General features: G+C 53.2%; 2 protein-coding genes and 1 non-coding gene across 3 annotated transcripts; all 3 read left to right on the top strand.

The window, feature by feature from the left end:
• Positions 1-117: 117 nt before the first annotated feature.
• LOC102062368 (large ribosomal subunit protein uL11) lies at positions 118-3,361 on the top strand. Its single transcript, XM_074556143.1, has 7 exons — positions 118-277; positions 363-436; positions 780-878; positions 1,520-1,601; positions 2,179-2,265; positions 3,061-3,173; positions 3,262-3,361. Exons 1-7 carry the CDS (start codon positions 241-243, stop codon positions 3,265-3,267), a joined length of 498 nt encoding a protein of 165 aa, XP_074412244.1. The 5' UTR covers positions 118-240; the 3' UTR covers positions 3,268-3,361.
• On the top strand, positions 1,255-1,382 carry LOC113459873 (small nucleolar RNA SNORA65). The gene has a single exon (XR_003381445.1). It is a non-coding gene; the product is annotated as a small nucleolar RNA SNORA65 (small nucleolar RNA).
• A 2,774-nt stretch (positions 3,362-6,135) lies between the features above and the next one.
• ZMYND19 (zinc finger MYND-type containing 19) lies at positions 6,136-18,024 on the top strand. Its single transcript, XM_074556483.1, has 6 exons — positions 6,136-6,294; positions 6,483-6,542; positions 7,907-8,013; positions 12,637-12,777; positions 14,394-14,574; positions 16,498-18,024. The coding sequence occupies exons 1-6, from the start codon at positions 6,244-6,246 to the stop codon at positions 16,639-16,641; spliced, it is 684 nt and encodes a 227-aa protein (XP_074412584.1). The 5' UTR covers positions 6,136-6,243; the 3' UTR covers positions 16,642-18,024.
• The last annotated feature ends 2,776 nt before the right edge of the window (positions 18,025-20,800 follow it).

The raw sequence follows: 20,800 nt of genomic DNA on the forward strand, positions 1-20,800 counted from the left end.
TATGTATATATTATATAGAAATACAAATACACATCTATAGGATCCCGCCACGGTCCTATCGTCGCCTCTCGCGAGAGCTCGACTGCTACCTATAAGTTCCCTGTCATCTCGCGAGATCTCGGGGGTATATCATAGGCCTGCACCGCCCCCGCTGTCTTTTCGCTGCCATCGGAAGGCCTCTCTTAGCGCTCCGGTTCCATCCGCCTCCATCCACCTCCATCCCGGCCATCCGCCGCCGCGATGCCGCCCAAGTTCGATCCCAACGAGATTAAAGTCGGTAGGTGGCGAGCAGCGGGGCGGGAGGAGGCGGGCGGGGGCCGCGGGGCCCGGCGGGCGCGGTTAACGCGGCGCTGTCCCCGCAGTTTACCTGCGCTGCACCGGCGGCGAGGTCGGAGCCACGTCCGCGCTGGCCCCCAAGATCGGACCCCTGGGGCTGGTACGTACCGGGGACCGGGGGAGCGGGGCAGGCCGGGCAGGGGGGCTGGGAGGGGAGGGAGGGGTGAGACACGTGCCGGGCGCTGTGGGAATCGTGTCCTGCTGGGGAACGAGAGAGTCCTGGGGGGAATTTAAAGGGGTGAGGGAGGGATAAAAATTTCAATTCCATTCAAATTTAAGCGGGAGGGATCCAGCGCGTTCCGCAGGCGCTGGGGAGCCGCTGGCGGTGCTGCTCCGTCCAGGAGCGCTGCGCGCAGCAGGGCCGCACTCGGAGCAGCAGCCGGGGCCCTCAGGGGCTCTCGGCTCTGACCCGAGCCCTTGTGACCTCCACGTTCGTCCCTCAGTCCCCCAAGAAGGTGGGCGATGACATCGCCAAGGCCACGGGCGACTGGAAGGGGCTGCGGATCACGGTGAAGCTGACGATCCAGAACAGGCAAGCGCAGGTACCGCACGCCGCAGGGACCGGCCCGTGCTGCAGGCGTGGAGCCCAAGCGGGCTCCGCCTGCTCCAGGCACCGGCCCGGATCCCGGCAGGGTCCACTCAGCCCTTCATCCTTCCGAGGTGGATAAAATGAGTGCCACACAGGGGGTGTGTGGGGGTCTTCTGGCAAGACCTTAAAACGTGGGTGGGGGGATGTGTGTGGAGCCTGGGACCTGCCAGGCTGGAGGATCCCAAGGAGACATCCTCATCTGCCAAGATGCAACTTTTATCCTGCTGCAGATAAATTGTTCTTTCTACAGAACTTGGAACAGGCAAAAAAGCCTTACTTAAAGCTGCATAGAAATAAATAATTTCAAATCTTGCTAACTCCTGTAGCCACCTGCCACCGTACCTGTTCTGCTGTCCGTGGCTGGTACATTCCAGTGGTGAGCTGAGAGGAAGCCCCAGGCAGGAAGCAGTCCTCTCCTGCTGGTGGGGAGGCCTGTGCCGAAAACCTGGGAACAGATCCCTGCAGCACAAAAAACCTGCAGCGTGAGGGGGCTGATCAATCCCACGCTGCTCTGGCAATTACTTTCGCTGAAATAATTAATAGGTTAATTGAGTATCTTCGAATGGGGGGGGAAATTAATTTCTTTGTATTTAGATAGAGGTTGTTCCTTCTGCCTCTGCTCTGATTATCAAAGCTCTGAAGGAGCCACCTCGTGACAGGAAGAAGCAGAAGAACAGTAAGTGTTCCCTTGGATTTGGTTCTCGATATTTTGGGGCTAAATGAGGGGAAGTACCAGTACCTTTCTCTGGGATTATTCAGAACACACTGGTATATGGGAGACAAGGCTGTTTTGGGCATCCCTGCAGTGCCAGGGATGCACATCAGCAGAGCTCTGTGTTTGAGATTATGGGAGATGATGGAGTCATGGGCTGGTTTGGGTTGGGAGGGACTTAAAAATCCATCAGTGCCACCCTTGCCATGGCAGGGACACCTCCCACTGTCCCAGGCTGCTCCCAGCCCTGTCCAGCCTGGCCTTGGGCACTGCCAGGGATCCAGGGGCAGCCCCAGCTGCTCTGGGCAAAGCTGGGCTAGGACAGACCCCTGCCCTGTATCACACTGTTGGCACAGGGCCTGGCACAGCCAGGGGAGCTGGCACAAATACCAGCTTGGAAAGAGGAGTTGGGGATAATCTGGGAGCAGCAGCCCTGCTGGAGCTGCAAACCCCCAGCTCTCTGTGGCCTGGGAATGGCCCTCCCAGAGGGAGCAGGGGCTGGCAGTGCCCAGGTGCCCTCAGTGCCGCTGTTCCCTCCCAGTTAAGCACAGCGGCAGCGTCACCTTCGACGAGATCGTCAACATCGCGCGGCAGATGCGGCACCGCTCGCTGGCCCGGGAGCTCTCGGGTCAGTCTGGGGCACAGGGGATGAATGCTCCGTGGCCTGGGGGGGCACAGGGGATGGATGCCCCATGGCCTGGGGGGGCACAGGGGATGAATGCCCCATGGTCTGGGGGGCACAGGGAATGAATGCCCCATGGCCTGGGGGGGGGCACAGGGGATGTTCCATGGCCTGGGGGGGGCACAGGGAGTGCTCCATGGCCTGGGGGGCACAGGGGATGAATGCTCCATGGCTTGGGGGGGAACACGGGATGAATGCTCCATGGCCTGGGGGGGCACAGGGGATGAATGCTCCATGGCCTGGGGGGCACAGGGAATGAATGCTCCATGTGCTGGGGGGCACAGGGAATGCTCTGTGGCCTGGGGTGCGTGCAGGGAGTGCTCCATGGCCTGGGCTGTGCAGAGAATGCTCTGTGGCCTGTGCAAGGAATGCCCCATGGCCTGGCAGAGAGGGCTCCCAGCTGAGTTATGCTGCCTGCAAACAGGCAGCCCCAACACCTGGGGAGGGAGGGGCACAGGGAGTTTGCAGTGTGTTCCTGGGGGAGTTCAGGGTGTGAGATCTGGATAAGAGAATTCAAGATCCCTGGTGAGCCCTGAGGCTTGGCCTGCAAACCTCTGAGGGAACAGGGACAGATGAGAGCTGTGAGGAGCTCTATCAGAATCCACGTTTGGGTTTGAAGGGACCTTAAAGCTCATTGAGTTCCACCCCTTGCCGTGGGCAGGGACACCTTCCCCTAGCCCAGGCTGTCCCGGGTAAGCTCCTCAGATGTAAAGCACTGACAGGCTGTGTCTGCTGCTGCAGGGACCATCAAGGAGATCCTTGGCACTGCCCAGTCCGTGGGCTGCAGCATTGATGGGAGACACCCCCACGACATCATCGATGACATCAACAGTGGTGCCATCGAGTGCCCGGCTGTGAGTACCCAGCTCTGACTGAAATTGATGTACAGCATCTAATTACTGAAAAACTCCACTAATGAGCTGTGTTTGCTTCTCCCAACAGAGCTAAGACTGCAGAAAAGGAAGTTGCCACATGAAGGCTCCTTCAGTTTTTTGTAGCACTTTAAATACTAAAATAAAGACCCAGTTGTCTGCAAACATTACCTGGTGTGATTTGTCCCTGTCCCATGCTGGGAATTTTCCTTTGGGGAAACTCTGAAATAGAGCACCTTTGGTGGGATGTGTCAATGCCCATTCTGGATGGATTGGGGCAGGGATAGAAGTGTGGCTGTTTAAAAATGGGGTGAGGAATGAGAGCAGAAGGTTTAGCCTTGCTTATTGAAAACAAGATCGCATTTGTATCCTTTGCTCCCTGATGATATTTGGGTTACTGCCCTGGTGACTTAAAGGCCACAGACCCTGGAGTGGGGCTGTGGTGACAGAGGGAAAGGCATGATCAAAAAAACCCAAACATTGTAATCAAATCCACAAGCCCTGGTAGACCCCTGTTGTCCAGGACATGGCACTGTGTCCCTGTCTGTGGAGGGGAGCTGTACCCTCCTCACTCCTAAAGCAAAGCTGAGCAAAGCCTGACCTGGGCATTCCCAGCCTTGGGAAAATCCCAGGAGCTTGGGGATCTCTCTGTCTGTGCCTGGTGTGGCTGTGCCTTGGGCAGCTCTGCCTGAGCTCCAGGCCTGTGCTGGCTCCTCTCCCTGTCCCCAGCTCCACGTGCAGCTGATGGAGTGAAAACCAGCAGTTTGTGGTTCTGCACTTTTATCTCTTTTCCCCCAGCTGATTGTAGGGCCTTGTTCTGAGGCAGCCAGGAAGAAAAATACAGCTGAAATTCCAGGGATTTGCGATGCTGAGGGAATGGCTGGAGCTCAGGGCAAGGCTCTGCCCCCAGAGGGTGCTGGCGCTGCCCAGGGAATGGGCACGGCCCCGAGGCTGCCAGAGCTCCAGGAGCCTTTGGGCAGCGCTGCCAGGGGTGCCCAGGCTGGGGCTGCTGGGGGGGCTGGGCAGGGACAGGGGCTGGGCTGGGGGATCCTGGTGGGTCCCTCCAGCTCAGGGGATTCTGTGGTTCTATCTGGTTTCCTTTGTTGGAACTGACCATGTTACCGCGTTTCAAACAGGGAATAATTTGGATGTTCTGAATAGGCCAGGTGTGGCTCCTGGTGCTCTGTAAGCAGTCCAATGTCTCCAAGGGTTTGTGTGGCACAAATCGTGATAAGGAACGGGGAGAAAATCTTTGTGTGGAGTGGCCACAGGCTGAGGGGGCTGCAGAGGTTGGGGGATGCCATCCTCACCCAGCCCAGCCTGGCTGTGATGCCACGGCAGGGTTGGGTCCCTTCCTTGCAGGGGTTCCCCAAAAATCCTCACAAACACCTGAGGTGCCTGAGCAGGGCAGGCAGAGGCTGCAGCCCCTTCAGCAGCAGCTCTGCCTTAAACTCTGTTAAATCTTTGTGCCCCTGGTGTTGCAAACCCACTCTGGAGTGAGCCCTGAGAGCCTCAGGAGCTGTTCAGCCTCCTGTCAGGGTGTCCTGTGTGGGGTTCCCTCCACTGGCAGTGCTGCAAACAGTTGGAAAATGATTCCTTTTCCTTCAGGGAGTTCTCCTGGGACAGGACCTGAAACCTTTCCTTCCCCTTGCTGCCTGAGGGCACGTGCTCTGGTAGGAGCAAAGCAGTGCTTGGAAGGAGGGTTTGCCCTGCCAATAATTGATTTCTTCCAAATTATGTTCTTCAAAAGGAGGCAGAGGGTTCCAAAGATAACAACCTACATTAACTTCACATTTAAACCCTAATTAATTATTTAATTTAGTATCTTTATTAATGACATAGATGAAGGGACCAAGTGCAACCTCAGCAGGCTGGCAGGTGACACCAAGCTGAGGGTGAAGTGACAAATCTGAGGGATGTGATGCCATCCAGAGGGACTTGGAAAAGCTCAAGCAAGCTCGACAACCTCATGAGGTTTAACCAGGCCGAGTGCTGGAGCTGCAACTCTGGGATCAATCCAGGCTGGGGATAAGCAGATGCAGCAGCCCTGGGAGAAGGATTCCACAAATCTTGCGGGTGTTTTGAAGAAATGAAGATGTGGAGGATACTTAGGGCTGAAATCTGAACCAAAAAATTGCTGTGACACCGTCAGAGGTGCTGAGGTAACCCCCAGTGCTGGAATGGCTGGAAGCTCTGGCAGTAACTGCCCTGGTGGGGAGGCTCTTGGGGCGACCCCACAACAGCTCTGGGGTGGCTCTGTGCTGTCCCCAAGCAGGGCACAGCCCCGCACTGGTGCCGCTGTCCCCAGGCAGGGCACGGCCCCACAGCCGGGGTCTCACAGCGAAGAGCATCGCGGCTCTCGGGGCGGCACCGGGAGCTTAGGAATGCCGGGCTGTCCTGGGCAGGGCCGGGAGCTGCACCCCGTGATCCCGGTGGGCGTCCCCAGCTCCGGACCCACTGATCCCCCCTTCAGGGCCCGCCGGGGCAGCGCGGGGTGTCCGGGCCAGGCAGAGCCGGCGCAGCCACGCGGCGGGGCCGCCGCCGCCATGTGCCACCGGAACGCCAGGCGGGGCTCCTCGGCCCTGGGGGGGTCCCTGTTCCCTCCCTGGGGTCCCCGGGGATGTCCCCGGTGGTCCCGTCCCCGTTCCCGCTGTCCCCGTTCGGCCCCGGGGGGGGGGGGGGGGGCGCGGTCCCTTTAAGCGCGGCCGCGCCCCCGCCGGGCCGGCACGGAGCTTCCCGCGAACGTGACGTCACCGCCGGCGCCTCCCGCGCCCGCGCCGCCCGCGCTCGCGCGCGGGGCCCCGTCCCACGTGACCCGGGCCGCGGCGCGCCGCGCGCACATTGGCCGCGGCGGCGGCGTTCGCGGGAGTGACGCGAGGGCGGCGCGGGCTCCCATTGGTCCGCCGGGCGCGGGTGGGCGGTGGCGCGGGCGGCCATTGGCCGAGGGGCGGCGGGGGGGCGGTGGCGCGGCGGCCCCGCCCCCCGGGTGTGCGCGAGGCGGCGGCGCGTGGCAGCGGCGCGGGGCGAGCGGCGGCCCCGGCCCGGCCCCGCCATGACCGACTTCAAACTGGGCATCGTCCGGCTGGGCCGCGTGGCCGGCAAGGTGAGCGCGGGCACGGCGGGACGGGCCGGGGGGCGGCGGGGCCGGGCCGGGCCGGGCTGTGCATTGCCGGGGCCACGCTGGGGCCGTGGCGGGGCCGTGCGGAGCCGCGGCCGCACCGTGCACTCCCGGGCCTTGCCCAGCGGTACCGCGGCCGCGCTGACGGCGCTCGCTGTCTCGGTGTGTTGCAGACCAAGTACACGCTGATCGACGAGCAGGACATCCCGCTGGTGGAGAGCTACTCCTTCGAGGTGAGCCCGCCGCTGCCCGCCTTCCCTCCCGGTGCCGGCCCGGGTTCCGTGAGTCCCTCCCCGCCCGGGGCTGCCCCGGCCCCGCCGGAGCTCCGGCTCTGCCCTCTCCTCGTGCTCTGCTCCAGCCGGGCCGCCCTGGAGGAGCCGTGCCTGCAACTCCCCCGATCGGCGGAAAAAAAATCGCTTTGAACTTATTCAAGTCCCAACGTGGGAGATTCCAAGCAGGAAAACTTCTGGGGTTTCCTTTTTTTCCCAGTTAGACAAACGTTATTTTAAAACATCTATTTACTAATCTGTTTTCTAGTTTGTTTTTTTTCAATATTATCTGTATGCTTTTGGAGAACTGATAATTGGCAATGGTTTGGCAAACATTAAAAATGTTCACTCTGCACTTAGTCTTGGATGAGGAAAACTTGTATTCATGTACGAGGAAAACTTGTATTCATGTACCTGATTATGGGACCAGAAAAAAGTGTGTCCTCCTCACATCCACTGCTAAACGAGTTCTACCGAGGCTTTGAAAGTGGAAGACAATGATTACAAAATATTCAACAAATACGGGGTTTTTTTGGAGGAGAGACCATTATCTGCTGAATTTCTGCAGTGCAGTGGATGCTTCGGGGCTGCTCTTGGGGATTTTAGGAGTTGAGTGGGTGCTGCTGCCAGAACTCTCCCTGTTTGCCCATTCCTCCCCTCTGGCAGCCACTGTGAGTGTCTGTCCCTGTGGTGGTAACAACCCTGACTTCCCAAATGCAGCAGGTTCTTGCTGTGCTTTGTGAGCTTTGAACAGCATTGTGGAGGGCAGGAAAATATGGAAATGCAGGGAAAATGGCAGGAAGATGCAGGATAAATGGCAGACCCTTGTTCTCCCAGTGAGGTGGGTGATGGGGCAGTGCTGGAGCCAAGCCCCAGGGGCAGAGTGAGGATCCTGCCGTGAATCCCAGCCCCACAGCTGCATTCCTGCTGTTCCTTATCCAGGCAGCCCCAGCTCCCCCTGCCCTTCCCTAGGCTCCATCCCACCCCAGGGACCCCATTCTGGGGGGGATGGGGGTGCCCTTTGGCTTCAGCACCCAGGGGTGCCAACAGCCGGCCCAGGGAGCACAGCAGGGCTGGGGGTGCCCCCCAGGCTGGGCTGGCTGGGTCCTCCTGGGGCTTTGGCACAGCCCAGAGCCCACTGAGCTCAAGGGCCCTGCAGGGACAAGTGTGAAATGAGGGGTGCATGCCCCAAAGGAGGGCTCCATCCCCCAAAGGAGGGCTCCATCCCCCAAAGGAGGGCTCCATCCCCTAAAGGAGGGCTCCATGCCCCAAAGGAGGGGTGCTGGGTGCCCCGTGTGCTGCTCTCACAGCCTTTCCCTCCCCTCTAGGCTCGCATGGAGGTGGATGCTGATGGGAACGGTGCTAAAATCTTCGCCTACGCCTTCGACAAGAACCGGGGCCGGGGCTCGGGGCGCCTCCTGCACGAGCTGCTCTGGTGGGTACTGCAGGCAGCACACACCCGGGCTGGGAGGGATGATCCCTGTGCCCAAATGCCCTCAGGAGAGGGGCAAACCCAGCTCGGGGTGCCCACAGGGTTTGGGGTGCAGGATATGCTTACATGGCACAGCCATGGAACGTTCCAGGCAGGGAGAGCAGAGCCAGGGCCGTGGACACCCTGTTCACACCTGGGAATGCTGCCCAAACTTCAGCTGGGGGATGAACAGGACCTGTCCCATTGGATAGAGGAAGACAAACCTTTGAAGTTTTTTGTCTTCTCAGAATTATCAGAGCACTGGAGAGAGGGAACTCCCGATAACTTCAAAGTTTGATGTGTTTTTATGGCAAAACTGCCTGAGGTGATGCTGCTGATGGTTCATTTCCATACTCTTATTTTCCATACTCTACAAATCCTTGAAATCCTTCACAGTTTCATTAAGTTTCAGGGGCCAGTTTCCTCATTTGAGAGCAGCTCATCTGTTGCTCCTTCTAGATGTTGATGGGTTTGTACAAAAGGTGGGATCTGCTGAAGAAATCTTATTTTAAAAGCCTCTTTGGAAAAATTAGGCATATTTTCTACTCACTTCCACATCTTTGGAAGCCACAGTGCCCAGGATGCCCTTCATCATTCCAGGTTACCTTTTATCCCCTAGAATCAGGCTTTGCATAGGAGGAAGGAGACAGGAGGAATATCAGATTAATATTTGCAGTCTGCTTATTAAATATGGATTTTAACCTGCATCTGTTAATATTTAATCTTATTGCACATAGAACTTTGTTGAAATTATGAAATTGGCTGCAGTGTGTGGAGCAAATCCCTGACAGCTGCTGCTAACTGTGAACCTCAGACAGTCATAATTATTATCTGTAAGGAGCATTAAACAGCACCTGAAAATTATTCAGGTCAGTTCTTGAGGGCTGTGCAAATGATGACATTCCAGCTATTTGTTTATGACACAGCCCAGCCATTGCCTCTCCTGGCTTGTTTCACTCAAATTAGGAAGTCATTTGAGCATATTCAGTTAGGAAATTCAAATTGTGTCACTCGAGCATGGGCTGTGGTTAAAAATAAGAGATTGTGTGTAATGGGGATTTTGGAGAGGCACGGAGGGGGGTGGCAGCTGCCAGGCAAGCAGAGCTGCACTTCTGAATTTGCAGTCAGGTTTTTGAAATAGAAGATATAAAATATCTGTGCTGTTCTGTGAGTTCACCCTGGTCCTGAAGGTGGTGGTGGTGCTGATGTTCAGCTGCAGGTCAGAGGCTGAGTCTCTGCAGGGCTGTGAAGTTTCTGCCCCTCCTAAACAGCAATTTTGGGCTGCTGTGAGCACAGAGCAGGGCTGGGAGCAGTGTCAGGGCCTTCCCTTGTGAGCAGGGGCAGTGCTGGAGGTTGGAGCCAGGAGAGCTGGGCAGAGCCAGGCACTGATTGCACTGCCTGCCTGACTCCTTGGGTGAATGAAGACCAAAGATCATGGATTGCTGCAGGTGTAGGTGTGTAATTCAGTTACTCTCTGCACATGACCCCCCAAAAACATCAAAAACCAACATAACTGTGTGCCTCTGGATTTAAATACAGTGAGTAGCATGTGGTAGATGCAAGTAAAACAGATTTTTTGAATTTTTTTTCTATTCTAGTTCAGCAGGTATCGTTGCTCATGTCATGAGGCCCTTGGGATGGAAACCCTGGCTCTGCTGGAGCTGCAGCAGTGACAGGAACCTTCTCCCAGAGCCCAGTGCAGAGGCACTGTGGGATCCAGGAGCTGGAAATTCCCCTCATGAGCTGCAAAAATTCTTACAGGGAGAACTTCCTGCTGGTTCTCAGCCTCTCATGTGCTTGCTGTGATTTCCACGTGGAGCCCTGGCTCCCCCAAGCAGGGTTTGGGGTCTCTGCAGGAGCCTTGGCCCCGCTCAGCTTCCTGTGGAGCCATCCCAGCTCTGCTCTGCTGGTGTGGAGATGTTCCCTGGGGAACAGCAGCAGCAGCAGAAGGGGATTAGTCATAAGTAGCACCAACTGCATGTTCAAAAAGACATCCAGGACCTGATTTCTGGGGGGTTTTAAGGATGTTTTTTAAGAGCACTTGCCAGCTTGCTGCCTATAACAGGCTCAGCTCTGGTTCCTGGTGCTGGGAATTGCTGTGTCTGCACTTGTGTTCCAGCCCTGGGCTCTGAGCTGCTGAAATACCCAAAGAACAGAACCCAGATGATCCCTGGGGAAGGTTTTGCCTGGCATCTTGCAGGAGCTCAGGCGTGCAGGGGGATCAGGAGCTCCAGCCCTGCAGTTCTGGCTGCATCCTGAGGCTGTTCCCAAGGCAGGGTCTGTCTGTCTGTCTGTCCTTGCTGCTCACTTTGGATGAGCTGGGATGGTCACAGAGGCCTGGGGAGGGAGGGGAATGCTCCTGTGTTCAGAGCTTGGAGAGAAGGGATCACCCTGAATTTGGCATTACCAGATGTGGCACCTCAGGGCAGTGGGGTTTAACCCTGGCTGCTCACCAGCAAGGCACAACTTCCAGCTTTGCTTGGGCTTCTGTCACTTGAGGGCACAGAAGAGCTGGCAGTGATGTAGATAAATGTGGTTTTATACAAGGAGGTAAAGACTGGCTCAGTGTGGGAGGGGATTTGGTCAGAATTTGCTTTTTGGGGTGCTGGGTGCAGATGTGGGCTGTGCAGGAGCAGGGGTAGCTGTGTGCCACTCTGCTGTGCCACCCCAGTGCCAGGGACAATCCTCATCATCCTCTCTCCTTCCCCAGCTCCAGCAGTTCTAAACTCAGCTAATAAAATCCAAAATATTTCTGAACTTAGCCTTGGAATCCCCTTCCCTTTCCCCCCTGCACAGCCTGTTCTTGCTCTGAGCCTCTGTCTCCTCCCAGATTCCTGTCCCTATCTGTCCCAGCTCATTCTAAGAACCTTCACTCCTTCCCTGTCCCAGTGTCTGTCTGATGCTCCCCTCCAGCACTTCTGCACTTCTTGGGACTCCTGATTCCCTTTGCCAGACCCTCTGCTGGCCCTCAGCAGCTCAGAAGGGCATTTCAGCTGTTGCTGTAAAGGCTCCCAGTGCCAGGGCAGGGAGGGATGGGATGTTGGGAATTAGGAATTGTTCCCTGGCAGGGTGGGGAACCCCTGGAAGTGTCCAGGGCCAGCCTGGATGGGGCTTGGAGCACCCTGCAATAGTGGAGTTTTAAATTCCCTGAGTTTTAAATTCCCTTCCCACCCAATCAAGCTGGGATTCCTCCTTTAGGGCACTTCAGCTGACTCTCCGCCATAGTTTGTTTGCTTTAATGTGTGTGGTTTGGTTTCTTTTTCCCCAAAAGAAGGATTTTATTGGTTTTGCCCTCAAAGGGAAGAACTTTTCCCTGTTCCATGGAGGGCCAGCAGATTCCCTGGCAGGGGGCTGCAGGCTCTGTTCCCTTCAGGGAATTCTCTCAGGAATTACCTGGTGGGAGCTGCAGCACAGTCTGTGTGAGGTGCTGCTTGCAGCCTCTCCAGGGGGATTCTCCTCATTAAATTCTACCAAGTTTTGGGGCATATGTGAAGTTAAAGAGTTTTTCTTACCCCCAGGGTACATAACTTAGACATATCTAGATGGATTTAGACCAAGAATACAAAATCCTGTATATTTCATTGTAAGGTACATTAAAATGAGTTTTCTGTTCTGCTGAGCTTTATAAAGGTTAAAAAAGGTGGAAATTTTTAAACTCAGACAAATTTCTCTTCAAAATTAAAACAATTATTTGAGCTGCCATGTTCAGTGAAGGCTGAGCAGGGCTCAGGGTCCAGGCTGGGCTTGGGGGGAGCTGCTGGGAGGTGTCCATGGGGAGGTGCTGGGTTCCCCTCAGTGAGTGCTCTCAGCTCTGCTTGGTCCTTGTTCTCCCCATGGCAGAGCAGTCACAGGGACACAGCCCTCTGTCCAAGCCTTGCATTTCAGCTGGGATGGGGATTCCTGCAAGAAGTGACACCAAAACTTGTCCAGGCTTGAGGGTGTTTGACAGTGAACTGGATAAAACAGAGAGAGGAGAGGTGAAAAGAAGGGGGAAAGGCCAATGGAAACTCCTAGAAGGCAGTAGGGAACATTTCTCCCTGCAGCCATCCTGGCTTAGCTTAGCCCTGCTTTGGGTTTTGGGCAAGTTTCAGGTGTCTCTTGGTCAATTGTGGGGTAATTTCAGACTTTCAGTGTGTGACACACAATTACAGTCTGAAGAGATTTGCATACTTGGTGAAACCTCTGTCCTGCTGCTGTTCATTATTTATGTTTCTTCATAAATAATAAGCACACCAGTGCCAGACTTGCACAAATGTGTCTGATAGAATTTCCTATGGGAATAAAAATCCAGTATTGGCACCTTCCAAGGAGCACTGTAATTGCATGGATCTTCAGCAGTAACTGGAGGAGTAGACTCTGGAACTAAGCAACATGCTTAAAATTACTCTATATTTGATTCAACTAATTTATAATTGAAGCCACCTGCTGGAAGAAGGCACTTTCTCCTGGGAGTAGCCCCTGGAGTCTGTTTGCAGCCCAGTGCCAGCAGCTCCCAGCTCACTCTGCCTCTGGAATTGCTGTGATCCTTTGGTTTTTATCACTGTTCCTGTGCAGCGCTGACCCTCAGGTTGGTTTTGTGTCCTGCAGGGAGAGGCACAGGGGAGGGATTGCTCCTGGCTTCCAGGTGGTGCACCTGAACTCGGTGACCGTGGACAACCGCCTGGACAACCTGCGCCTCGTGCCCTGGGGCTGGAAGCCCAAGGCTGAGGACATCTCCAGCAAACAAAGGTATGGAGCACCTGCAGGGGGATGGACATCTGTTCAAATGTCTCCATTCCTCAGTGATTTTTGCCTTGGCAGAGCCTTTTTGATGAAGCTTTGGGTGCTTTGCACATCACTCAGCTGGGGCTCGGTCTGTGCTCGTGTCCTGCTGTGCAGGGACCATCCCACCCATCCCACCCTCAGGGCTGTGCCAGGTGCAGCAGGAACCTCTGTGCCCTCGCAGCTGGGCAGAGGCTCAGGGAAATTGCACATCTCACTGCCTTCTGTCCCTCAGAAACCCCAGTGAGAGCTGCAGGAGGCTCCTGGTGGGAGCTGCAGGATGGATGCTCCTGGTGGGAGCTGCAGGATGGATGCTCCTGGTGGAGCTGCAGGATGGATGCTCCTGGTGGGAGCTGCAGGATGGATGCTCCTGGTGGGAGCTGCAGGATGGATGCTCCTGGTGGGGCTGTAGGATGGATGCTCCTGATGGGTGATGCAGGATGGATGCTCCTGGTGGGATTTGTAGGATGGATGCTCCTGGTGGGGCTGCAGGATGCTCCTGGTGGGGCTGCAGGATGCTCCTGGTGGAGCTGCAGGATGCTCCTGGTGGAGCTGCAGGATGTTCCTGGTGGGAGCTGCAGGATGTTCCTGGTGGGAGCTGCAAGATGTTCCTGGTGGGAGCTGCAGGATGGATGCTCCTGGTGGAGATGCAGGATGGATGCTCCTGGTGGGAGCTGCAGGGTGGATGCTCCTGGTGGAGCTGCAGGATGGATGCTCCTGGTGGGAGCTGCAGGATGTTCCTGGTGGGAGCTGCAGGATGGATGCTCCTGATGGGAGCTGCAGGGTGGATGCTCCTGGTGGGAGCTGCAGGGTGGATGCTCCTGGTGGGAGCTGCAGGGTGGATGCTCCTGGTGGGAGCTGCAGGGTGGATGCTCCTGGTGGGAGCTGCAGGATGCTCCTGGTGGGATTTGTAGGATGGATGCTCCTGGTGGGAGCTGCAGGATGGATGCTCCTGACGGAGCTGCAGGATGGATGCTCCTGGTGGAGCTGCAGGATGGATGCTCCTGGTGGGGCTGCAGGATGGATGCTCCTGATGGGAGCTGCAGGGTGGATGCTCCTGATGGGAGCTGCAGGGTGGATGCTCCTGATGGGAGCTGCAGGATGTTCCTGATGGGAGCTGCAGGATGTTCCTGATGGGAGATGCAGGATGGATGCTCCTGGTGGAGCTGCAGGATGTTCCTGATGGGAAATGCAGGATGGATGCTCCTGGTGGAGCTGCAGGGTGGATGCTCCTGGTGGAGCTGCAGAAATTAATTTTGACTCGGTGTGAATAGTTTTGCACAGAATTAACTTTGCTCGATGTAAATGTTTCTTTATTGATACCTTTAAACTTTTGGGGTTTGCACTTAGGCTAAAATAGCCTTAAAAATACCCAATATATGAGCAGTATATGCTCATATATTTAAATTTTTGGGGTTTGCACTTAGGCTAAAATAGCCTTAAAGACCCCCAATATATGACCAGGATGTGCTTTGAGGCTAAATACAATGTTAACCTGATTTATTAATAAATTTGGAATCGATGTCTCTGTATGATTATTATAAATTGATGTACCAAACTTGTACTTGTTTTTTTTTTTCCAGGGAACAAAGTCTGTACTGGCTGGCAATCCAACAACTTCCTACAGACCCCATAGAGGAGCAGTTTCCTGTCCTGAATGTAACCAGATATTACAATGCTAATGGGGATGTTGTGGAGGAGGAAGAGAACTCCTGCACTTACTATGAATGTCACTACCCTCCCTGCACAATGATTGAAAAACAGGTGGGTTCAGAGAGCTGGGAGTGAGCAGGGAATCCTTGGCATAGTGGTGTGTCTGGGGGTTTATTTGTTATTTAAAATGTAGAGCTTTACATGAGCCATTCAGTGGCTAAAAGCAATGATTTTCTGCCACTCAGGTTTTCTTTGGCTGAACCTGCAGAGCCTGTGATAGTTTTCAGTTTTCTCACAGGAGGGAATGTGGGTTTGAGCTGGAGCAGTGGATGTTGGGGGCTGCTGGGGATTTCTGCAGAGTGCACAGAAAGCCAGGTGGGAGCTTTGCTGGAGGAGCAGAGCTGGGATGAGTGAGCAGCTGTGTGAGGCAGCAGGGAGCATTCTAGGAGGGCTTGGATGGTCATGGAATCAAAAAATAACCTGGTTGCCATTTCCTGAGGTGAAGGTAAATTGCAATTCATCCAGGGGAGAGCTGGGAGGGAAAGTTCTGCTGGAGGAAGATAAAGCAACATCAGGAGAGGGAGAATGAGCTGTGCAAGGGCTGTGCCTCTGCCACACAGATGCCTTATCTAGAAACAAGGGCTTTTCTTGTGATAGCAGATGCTGACTAGGCTAAACCCATTGTGTTCCACTTTCTGCTGTGGGCAAGGGAACATTTGCAAAAATGATCTTAAATTCCCTGTATTTGAAACAGAGGCAGCTCTGCCTTTTATTTGGGTCTGTGCCCAAAAGCTCCCTGGATAACATTAATTTGGCAATGGCTGAGCTTGTGCAGCCCTCCTGATAATTTCTGAATTTCAGGTGTTTGTTTGTAGTTGAAAATAGAACTTAAGTTGATAAAACAGGAGCATTGTAACAACAAATGTGTAATGCTCCAATATTTTGTCTATAAATTAAGCCCATTTTAGAAGAATGAGGAGGATTGCTTAAAACCCTTCTGGTTCTCTGAAACGCATGGTGGGGTGTTTGTGTTTCACAGAATCCCAGACTGGTTTGGGCTGGGGCTTTACAATTCATCTCATTCCATGGGCAGGGACACCTCCCACTGTCCCAGGCTGCTCCCAGCCCTGCCCAGCCTGGCCTTGGGCACTGCCAGGGATCCAGGGGCAGCCCCAGCTGTGCCAGGGCCTGCCAGGAAGGATTTCCTCCCAATATTGCTCTCACCCAGCCTTGTCCTGTCAGCTGTTGGTGACAGGCATGGACAGAGGCACAGGGGGGATTGCTCCTGGCTCTCAGGGCTGCACCTGAACTCTGTGACCATGGACAAGCACCTGATCATGCAGCTCCTTGGGAATGCTGCTGGTTCCTCCTGGGAAAGCTGCTGGGGTGTGTGATGGTGTTCACAAGGGTTCTTGGATGAGGGAAGAGATGAGGATCTGACTCCATGTTTCAGAAGGCTTGATTTATTATTTTATGATATATATTACATTAAAACTATACTAAAAGAATAGAAGAAAGGATTTCATCAGAAGGCTGGCTAAGAATAGCATAGCAAAGAATGATAACAAAGGTTTGTGGCTCGGCTCTCTGTCCAATCCAGCTGACTGTGATTGGCTATTAATTAGAAATATCCACATGAGACCAATCCCAGATGCACCTGTTGCATTCCACAGCAGCAGATAATCAATGTTTACATTTTGTTCCTGAGGCCTCCCAGCTTCTCAGGAGGACAAATCCTAAAGAAAGGATTTTCCATAAAAGATGTCTGTGACGTGGGTGTCCCTGGGGGGTGCTGAGGTTCCTCTGGCACCCATAAAAGATGTCTGTGACTTGGGGGGATGTTGAGGTTCCCCTGGCACTGAGCAGGGAGGATTTTCCATGGAAGATGTCTGTGACATGGGGGGTGCTGAGGCTCTCCTGGCACTGAGCAGGAAGGATTTTCCATAGAGGATGTCTGTCACAGGGGTGTCCCTGGGTGATGCTGAGGCTCCCCTGGCACTGAGCAGCCCCTCTAACCCCACCTTTTGTTCGCAGCTGCGCGAGTTCAACATCTGTGGGCGCTGCCAGGTGGCGCGGTACTGCGGCTCGCAGTGCCAGCAGAAGGACTGGCCTGCCCACAAGAAGCACTGTCGGGAGAAGAAGAGAACCTTCCAGCAGGAGCTCGGCCCCGAGCGGTGACCGGGCAGCAGAGGCCTCTCAGCAGCAGGATTCCTTCCCAAAGGCATTGGACTCTTGCTTTTGCACAGTATGACAGACTGCTTATCAAAGCCAGAGGCACTGAAGAAAAACCCTGTGATGCTTGAGCAGAATGGCTGACTGGACTAAGCCAGCTCTGACTGGTGCTGTGGAAAGGGATCGGGTCTGCCCTTCCAGTATTATATTCTCAAGCAAAAAGACTACTGTGGAGCTCCAGGCAGGAAGCTTCTCATTATTTATATGTTAATACGTTTGTAAACTCATGTACAGTTTTTGTTAGGAATTCTTGATAGCACTCATTAACTGTAATGTTCAGATGAGAACATGTTGTTGGCCTAAAAGTTAAAAAAAGAAAGAAAAAAAAAAAAAGAAAAAAAGTCATGTAGCAAAAGCTTTTCCTCCCATGTGGCAGAAGTGTCTGTGGCAGTGCCAAGGCCGGCGGGGCAGGCTCTGGCATCAGCACTTACTCTGGAGAACTCTGCATGGAAGCTCTATTTCAAAAAAAAATACAAACAAAAAAAGAGCAAACCAAGTAAAGGTTGGAATGAATCCATGTCTGCTCTCTGGCTTTTTCCCCTTCCCTTCCAGCTGCCTTCAGGGCTCAGCCACCCTGGCTGCTGGCAGTCCCTGCAGGCAGGAGCAGGGCCCAGGAGCTGTGTGGGGCCGAGGGACCCTCTGGGATCTGGTCCAGGACTGCAGCTGGGGCTGCTGGAGATGGGCCTTGGAGCAGCCAGGATTCCCAGGGAGCTGGGTCAGCTCTCTGCTCACAGGCTGGCACAGAGGGCAGTGCCAGGGGAGCTCAGGGAGCAGCTCTGTGGGGATGTGGTCGCCCTCGTGGCTGCCCCGTAGCATAGGAAACACTCCAGTCGTGTGCAGAGATGTTTAAATATCTAATATTGGGTGATTTGAATTATTTATTCACTTTTTTAAGAGTTGTCATCAATCCAAGAATCACTTTTTGATTTTTTTTTAATGTAGTAATGAGTAACAGTAGTATGGGAGGAGGATTTCCCTTGCAGAGCACATGCCTATTTTTCTTTTCATGAATAACCATTTTCTATTCCATTTTTGCCTTAGAAGTGAAAGGAACATCAGCTGAGTTTCCTGAAGAGCTAAATGGATAATTTAGTGCCAGGTGTTAGTCTTGCTTCACAGTAGAAGAATGTGAGCTGCTGAGTGCTTAATGCAGAGCCTTTCTTGGAGTGCTTAGTGAAAATTTTTTTGTAAAAGCCGTTTAGAATTTTGATTTTTTCAATCAGGATTCACTTTGCCACTTCATGTTGCAATGTTGGTCTTGCTTGTATTCAATTTGTTAGAAAATTGATCTGCTGTGGACTTCCAATATTATATTCTGTTTCTAATATCTGCACAGGAAGTTCTGAATTATTAACATTTGGGTGGGTTTTCATCCTTTGGCTTTAAGCATTGTGGGAAATAGTAAAAAACTTCTGAAACTTCCTGCTGGAAGTTCACTTGAAGGCACTTGGTCGAGTTGCCACTCTGAAACCACATTTGTACTGTAACTTTTCTGTTCAGGCAGCCCAAAATGCCCTTTAGGATGACAAAACCAAGCAGGACCCAGTCACATTTTCCTGCAATGAGTAATCTTTTTTTAAAGGAAACATTAATTCTTTCCTTGAAGTGAAATGCAGTTTTTGATTAATATAAAATGGAACATAAGGGATATTTTGTTTATTGAGGTAATCCACTGAATAAGGCAGAAGAATTGGGGTTTTTTTCCCTTGCCTGTTTAAAAGGCTGCTATTTGTCCTGCCAGTTTTCCATTTTATTACCAGCAATCACGTTTATCAAAGCAAAGCTCAGTCTTAGAGCCCTTAAACACTTGAGCAGCACCAAGCAGGGAGAATTTGGTGCAGGTGTTTCAATGCTGCTGCTGTGAGCACAAGGCCAGGCTGCACCCAGGGCTGGTGGGGCAATGGGGAAACTCCTCTGAGGGAATCAGGGATGGGTGGGATAAAGCCAGGATGGAGGTGCTTGGGGGATTTCTGATCCCAGGGAATGTGGGAGGGTGGGGTACAGCAGGAGGGGAGATGCCCACAGGGTTAAAGGGAATCCTGCAGAGGCTCAGGGAGATAAGAGGGAGATAACAACACCTGGGTGTGCGATCTGTGCCCCCACACTGTCCCTGTGCCACAGCAGAGAAGTGGCTGTGGGGGTTTTGACTCTTGGAAGGTCTTGGGGACTGCAGTGAGCACATCCCTGCCTGCTGGATCAGTGATCAGTGATTCTGGCAGCTCTTGGCATGCACAAACATCTTCCCTCTCTGTGAGGAGGGTCAGAAAGGAGCTTGGAGGTGGCAGCTTCCCAAGGCAGCCCAGAGCATGGAGCTCTTGTAAAGACCCTCCTTACCCACAGAGAACCCTGCTGGCAGGGATAGCTCTATATTTAAAACCCCAGGATTAGAGTAATTTATCTGGGAGCACCCCTGGACAGTTCTGATCAAGAACTGATTTTCCAAGGGCTTCCCCCTGATGGAGATGTTCTTCATCCAGGTTGTTTCCTGCAGGGAAATGTGTTAAATCCAGCTCAGGGCAGGAGGCTGCAGTGCTCCTGGTGCTGGCTGTAATAACAGAGGGCTGCACACCCTCTGTAAACACTGAAATGTTGGTACAGCACCTTCCAGTGCTCCTCCCTATCCAAGCAGGACGGTGTCACCAATCCCTACACGCAGAAAACACAACTGGAAATCCTGGCTGGCTTAAGGAACACCAAATCTGAAATACAGTGGATTGCAGGGCTTGGTGTTCTGATTCTTGCACCTTTTAAATGCCATCAGATTATAGTCTTAGTTTTCCTTTGTGACTTAATTTTAAATGAAACTCGTGGTAAAAGGAGCAGCTGAAAGACTGAAAATGTTTATGGGAGGCATGGAGATGGTGTAAGAGACCACATGGGCCAGGAGCAAAGCTTCACCACCCAGCAAAATAACACTGAGAGCAAAAGGAGGCTGGTGTGATTAAACAGGAGCATGTGGGATACTCAGAGTAAGAAGAAATCCTTGGTAAACTGAACTTATGTCCAAATGTAAGAGATGGAAAGAATAACATTTGGCAGGTGAAACGTAGAACAAGCAAAGAAACAAACCAACCCAGCAAAGTAATGCAAAGAAAAACGAAATATGAGGAATAAAACTTGCATGAGTAGTTTTGAAAAAATCAGAAGCAGGGGGATTCAGCAGAGAGGGAGGCACAGCAAAGGGAAGGGCTGACCTGAAGATGAAAGCCTCAGCAGAAGAAAATCCAGTGACTTGTTTGCATATGTGTTCCCTGTGAAAGAGCTGGTGGGGTTCACACAGGAACACTCCATATGGAGAGCTCCTCGGGGAATCTGCTCAGAGCAGAAGTGCTTTCAGGAGAGATGAAAGTTCAGCTGAAATGAGCAACAACAAGTTGCCAGGAGCAGACGGTGCCACCTACGGCTCCGAGGCAGCTCAGGGACGAACAAGCCGAGCTCCCAGCTGGGATGGCGACCTCTCCCTCCGTACAATGGCACAGCAGCTTCTAGAAGGAATTTCAAACTACAGCCACCTGCACTTGGTGAATTCATGGATGCTGTGATGCAGCACCAGTGGCTGAATACTGAGGAGGAGTCACTGTGGGTTCTGTACAGGGAAATCAGCTCCAAAACTTTACTGGAATTGCTTCAATTCCAGGCATCAACAAGCAGGGAAAAGGGGATTTGGTTGGGACAGTTTGAACTGCACTTAATGATGACTTTGCTCAAGGCACTTAAGGAAGAGAAGCTGCTGGTCAAAAAGGGAAATGTCACATAGACAACTGTTTAAAAGACAGGAAAGGAGGAGTAGAAGGGAGGGTTTTTATGGTGGTGGGAAGTAAACAGCTGGATGTCCAGTATATAAAAAAATAGAAAAAAAGTAACGTATAATGAAACTGACAAATCCACTGATAGTATTATTCAGTGTAATGATAATAAAGGCTGAGTGAACTGCAGAAGGATGTGGAGAGAGTGGGAGATGAAATTCAGTGCCAATAAATGTAGGGTTGGTTATGGAAAAGCAGCAAACGGCCCGGCCTTGGCTGATTTCACTCAGGAACGAGACCTTTGGGTCTGCAGGGTTTCCGCCAGGGAGCAGCGGCAGCGCAGGGAGCGGCACTGCGGT

Source organism: Zonotrichia albicollis, chromosome 21 (genome assembly GCF_047830755.1).
Source record: "Zonotrichia albicollis isolate bZonAlb1 chromosome 21, bZonAlb1.hap1, whole genome shotgun sequence".
NCBI classification, from domain to species: domain Eukaryota; kingdom Metazoa; phylum Chordata; class Aves; order Passeriformes; family Passerellidae; genus Zonotrichia; species Zonotrichia albicollis.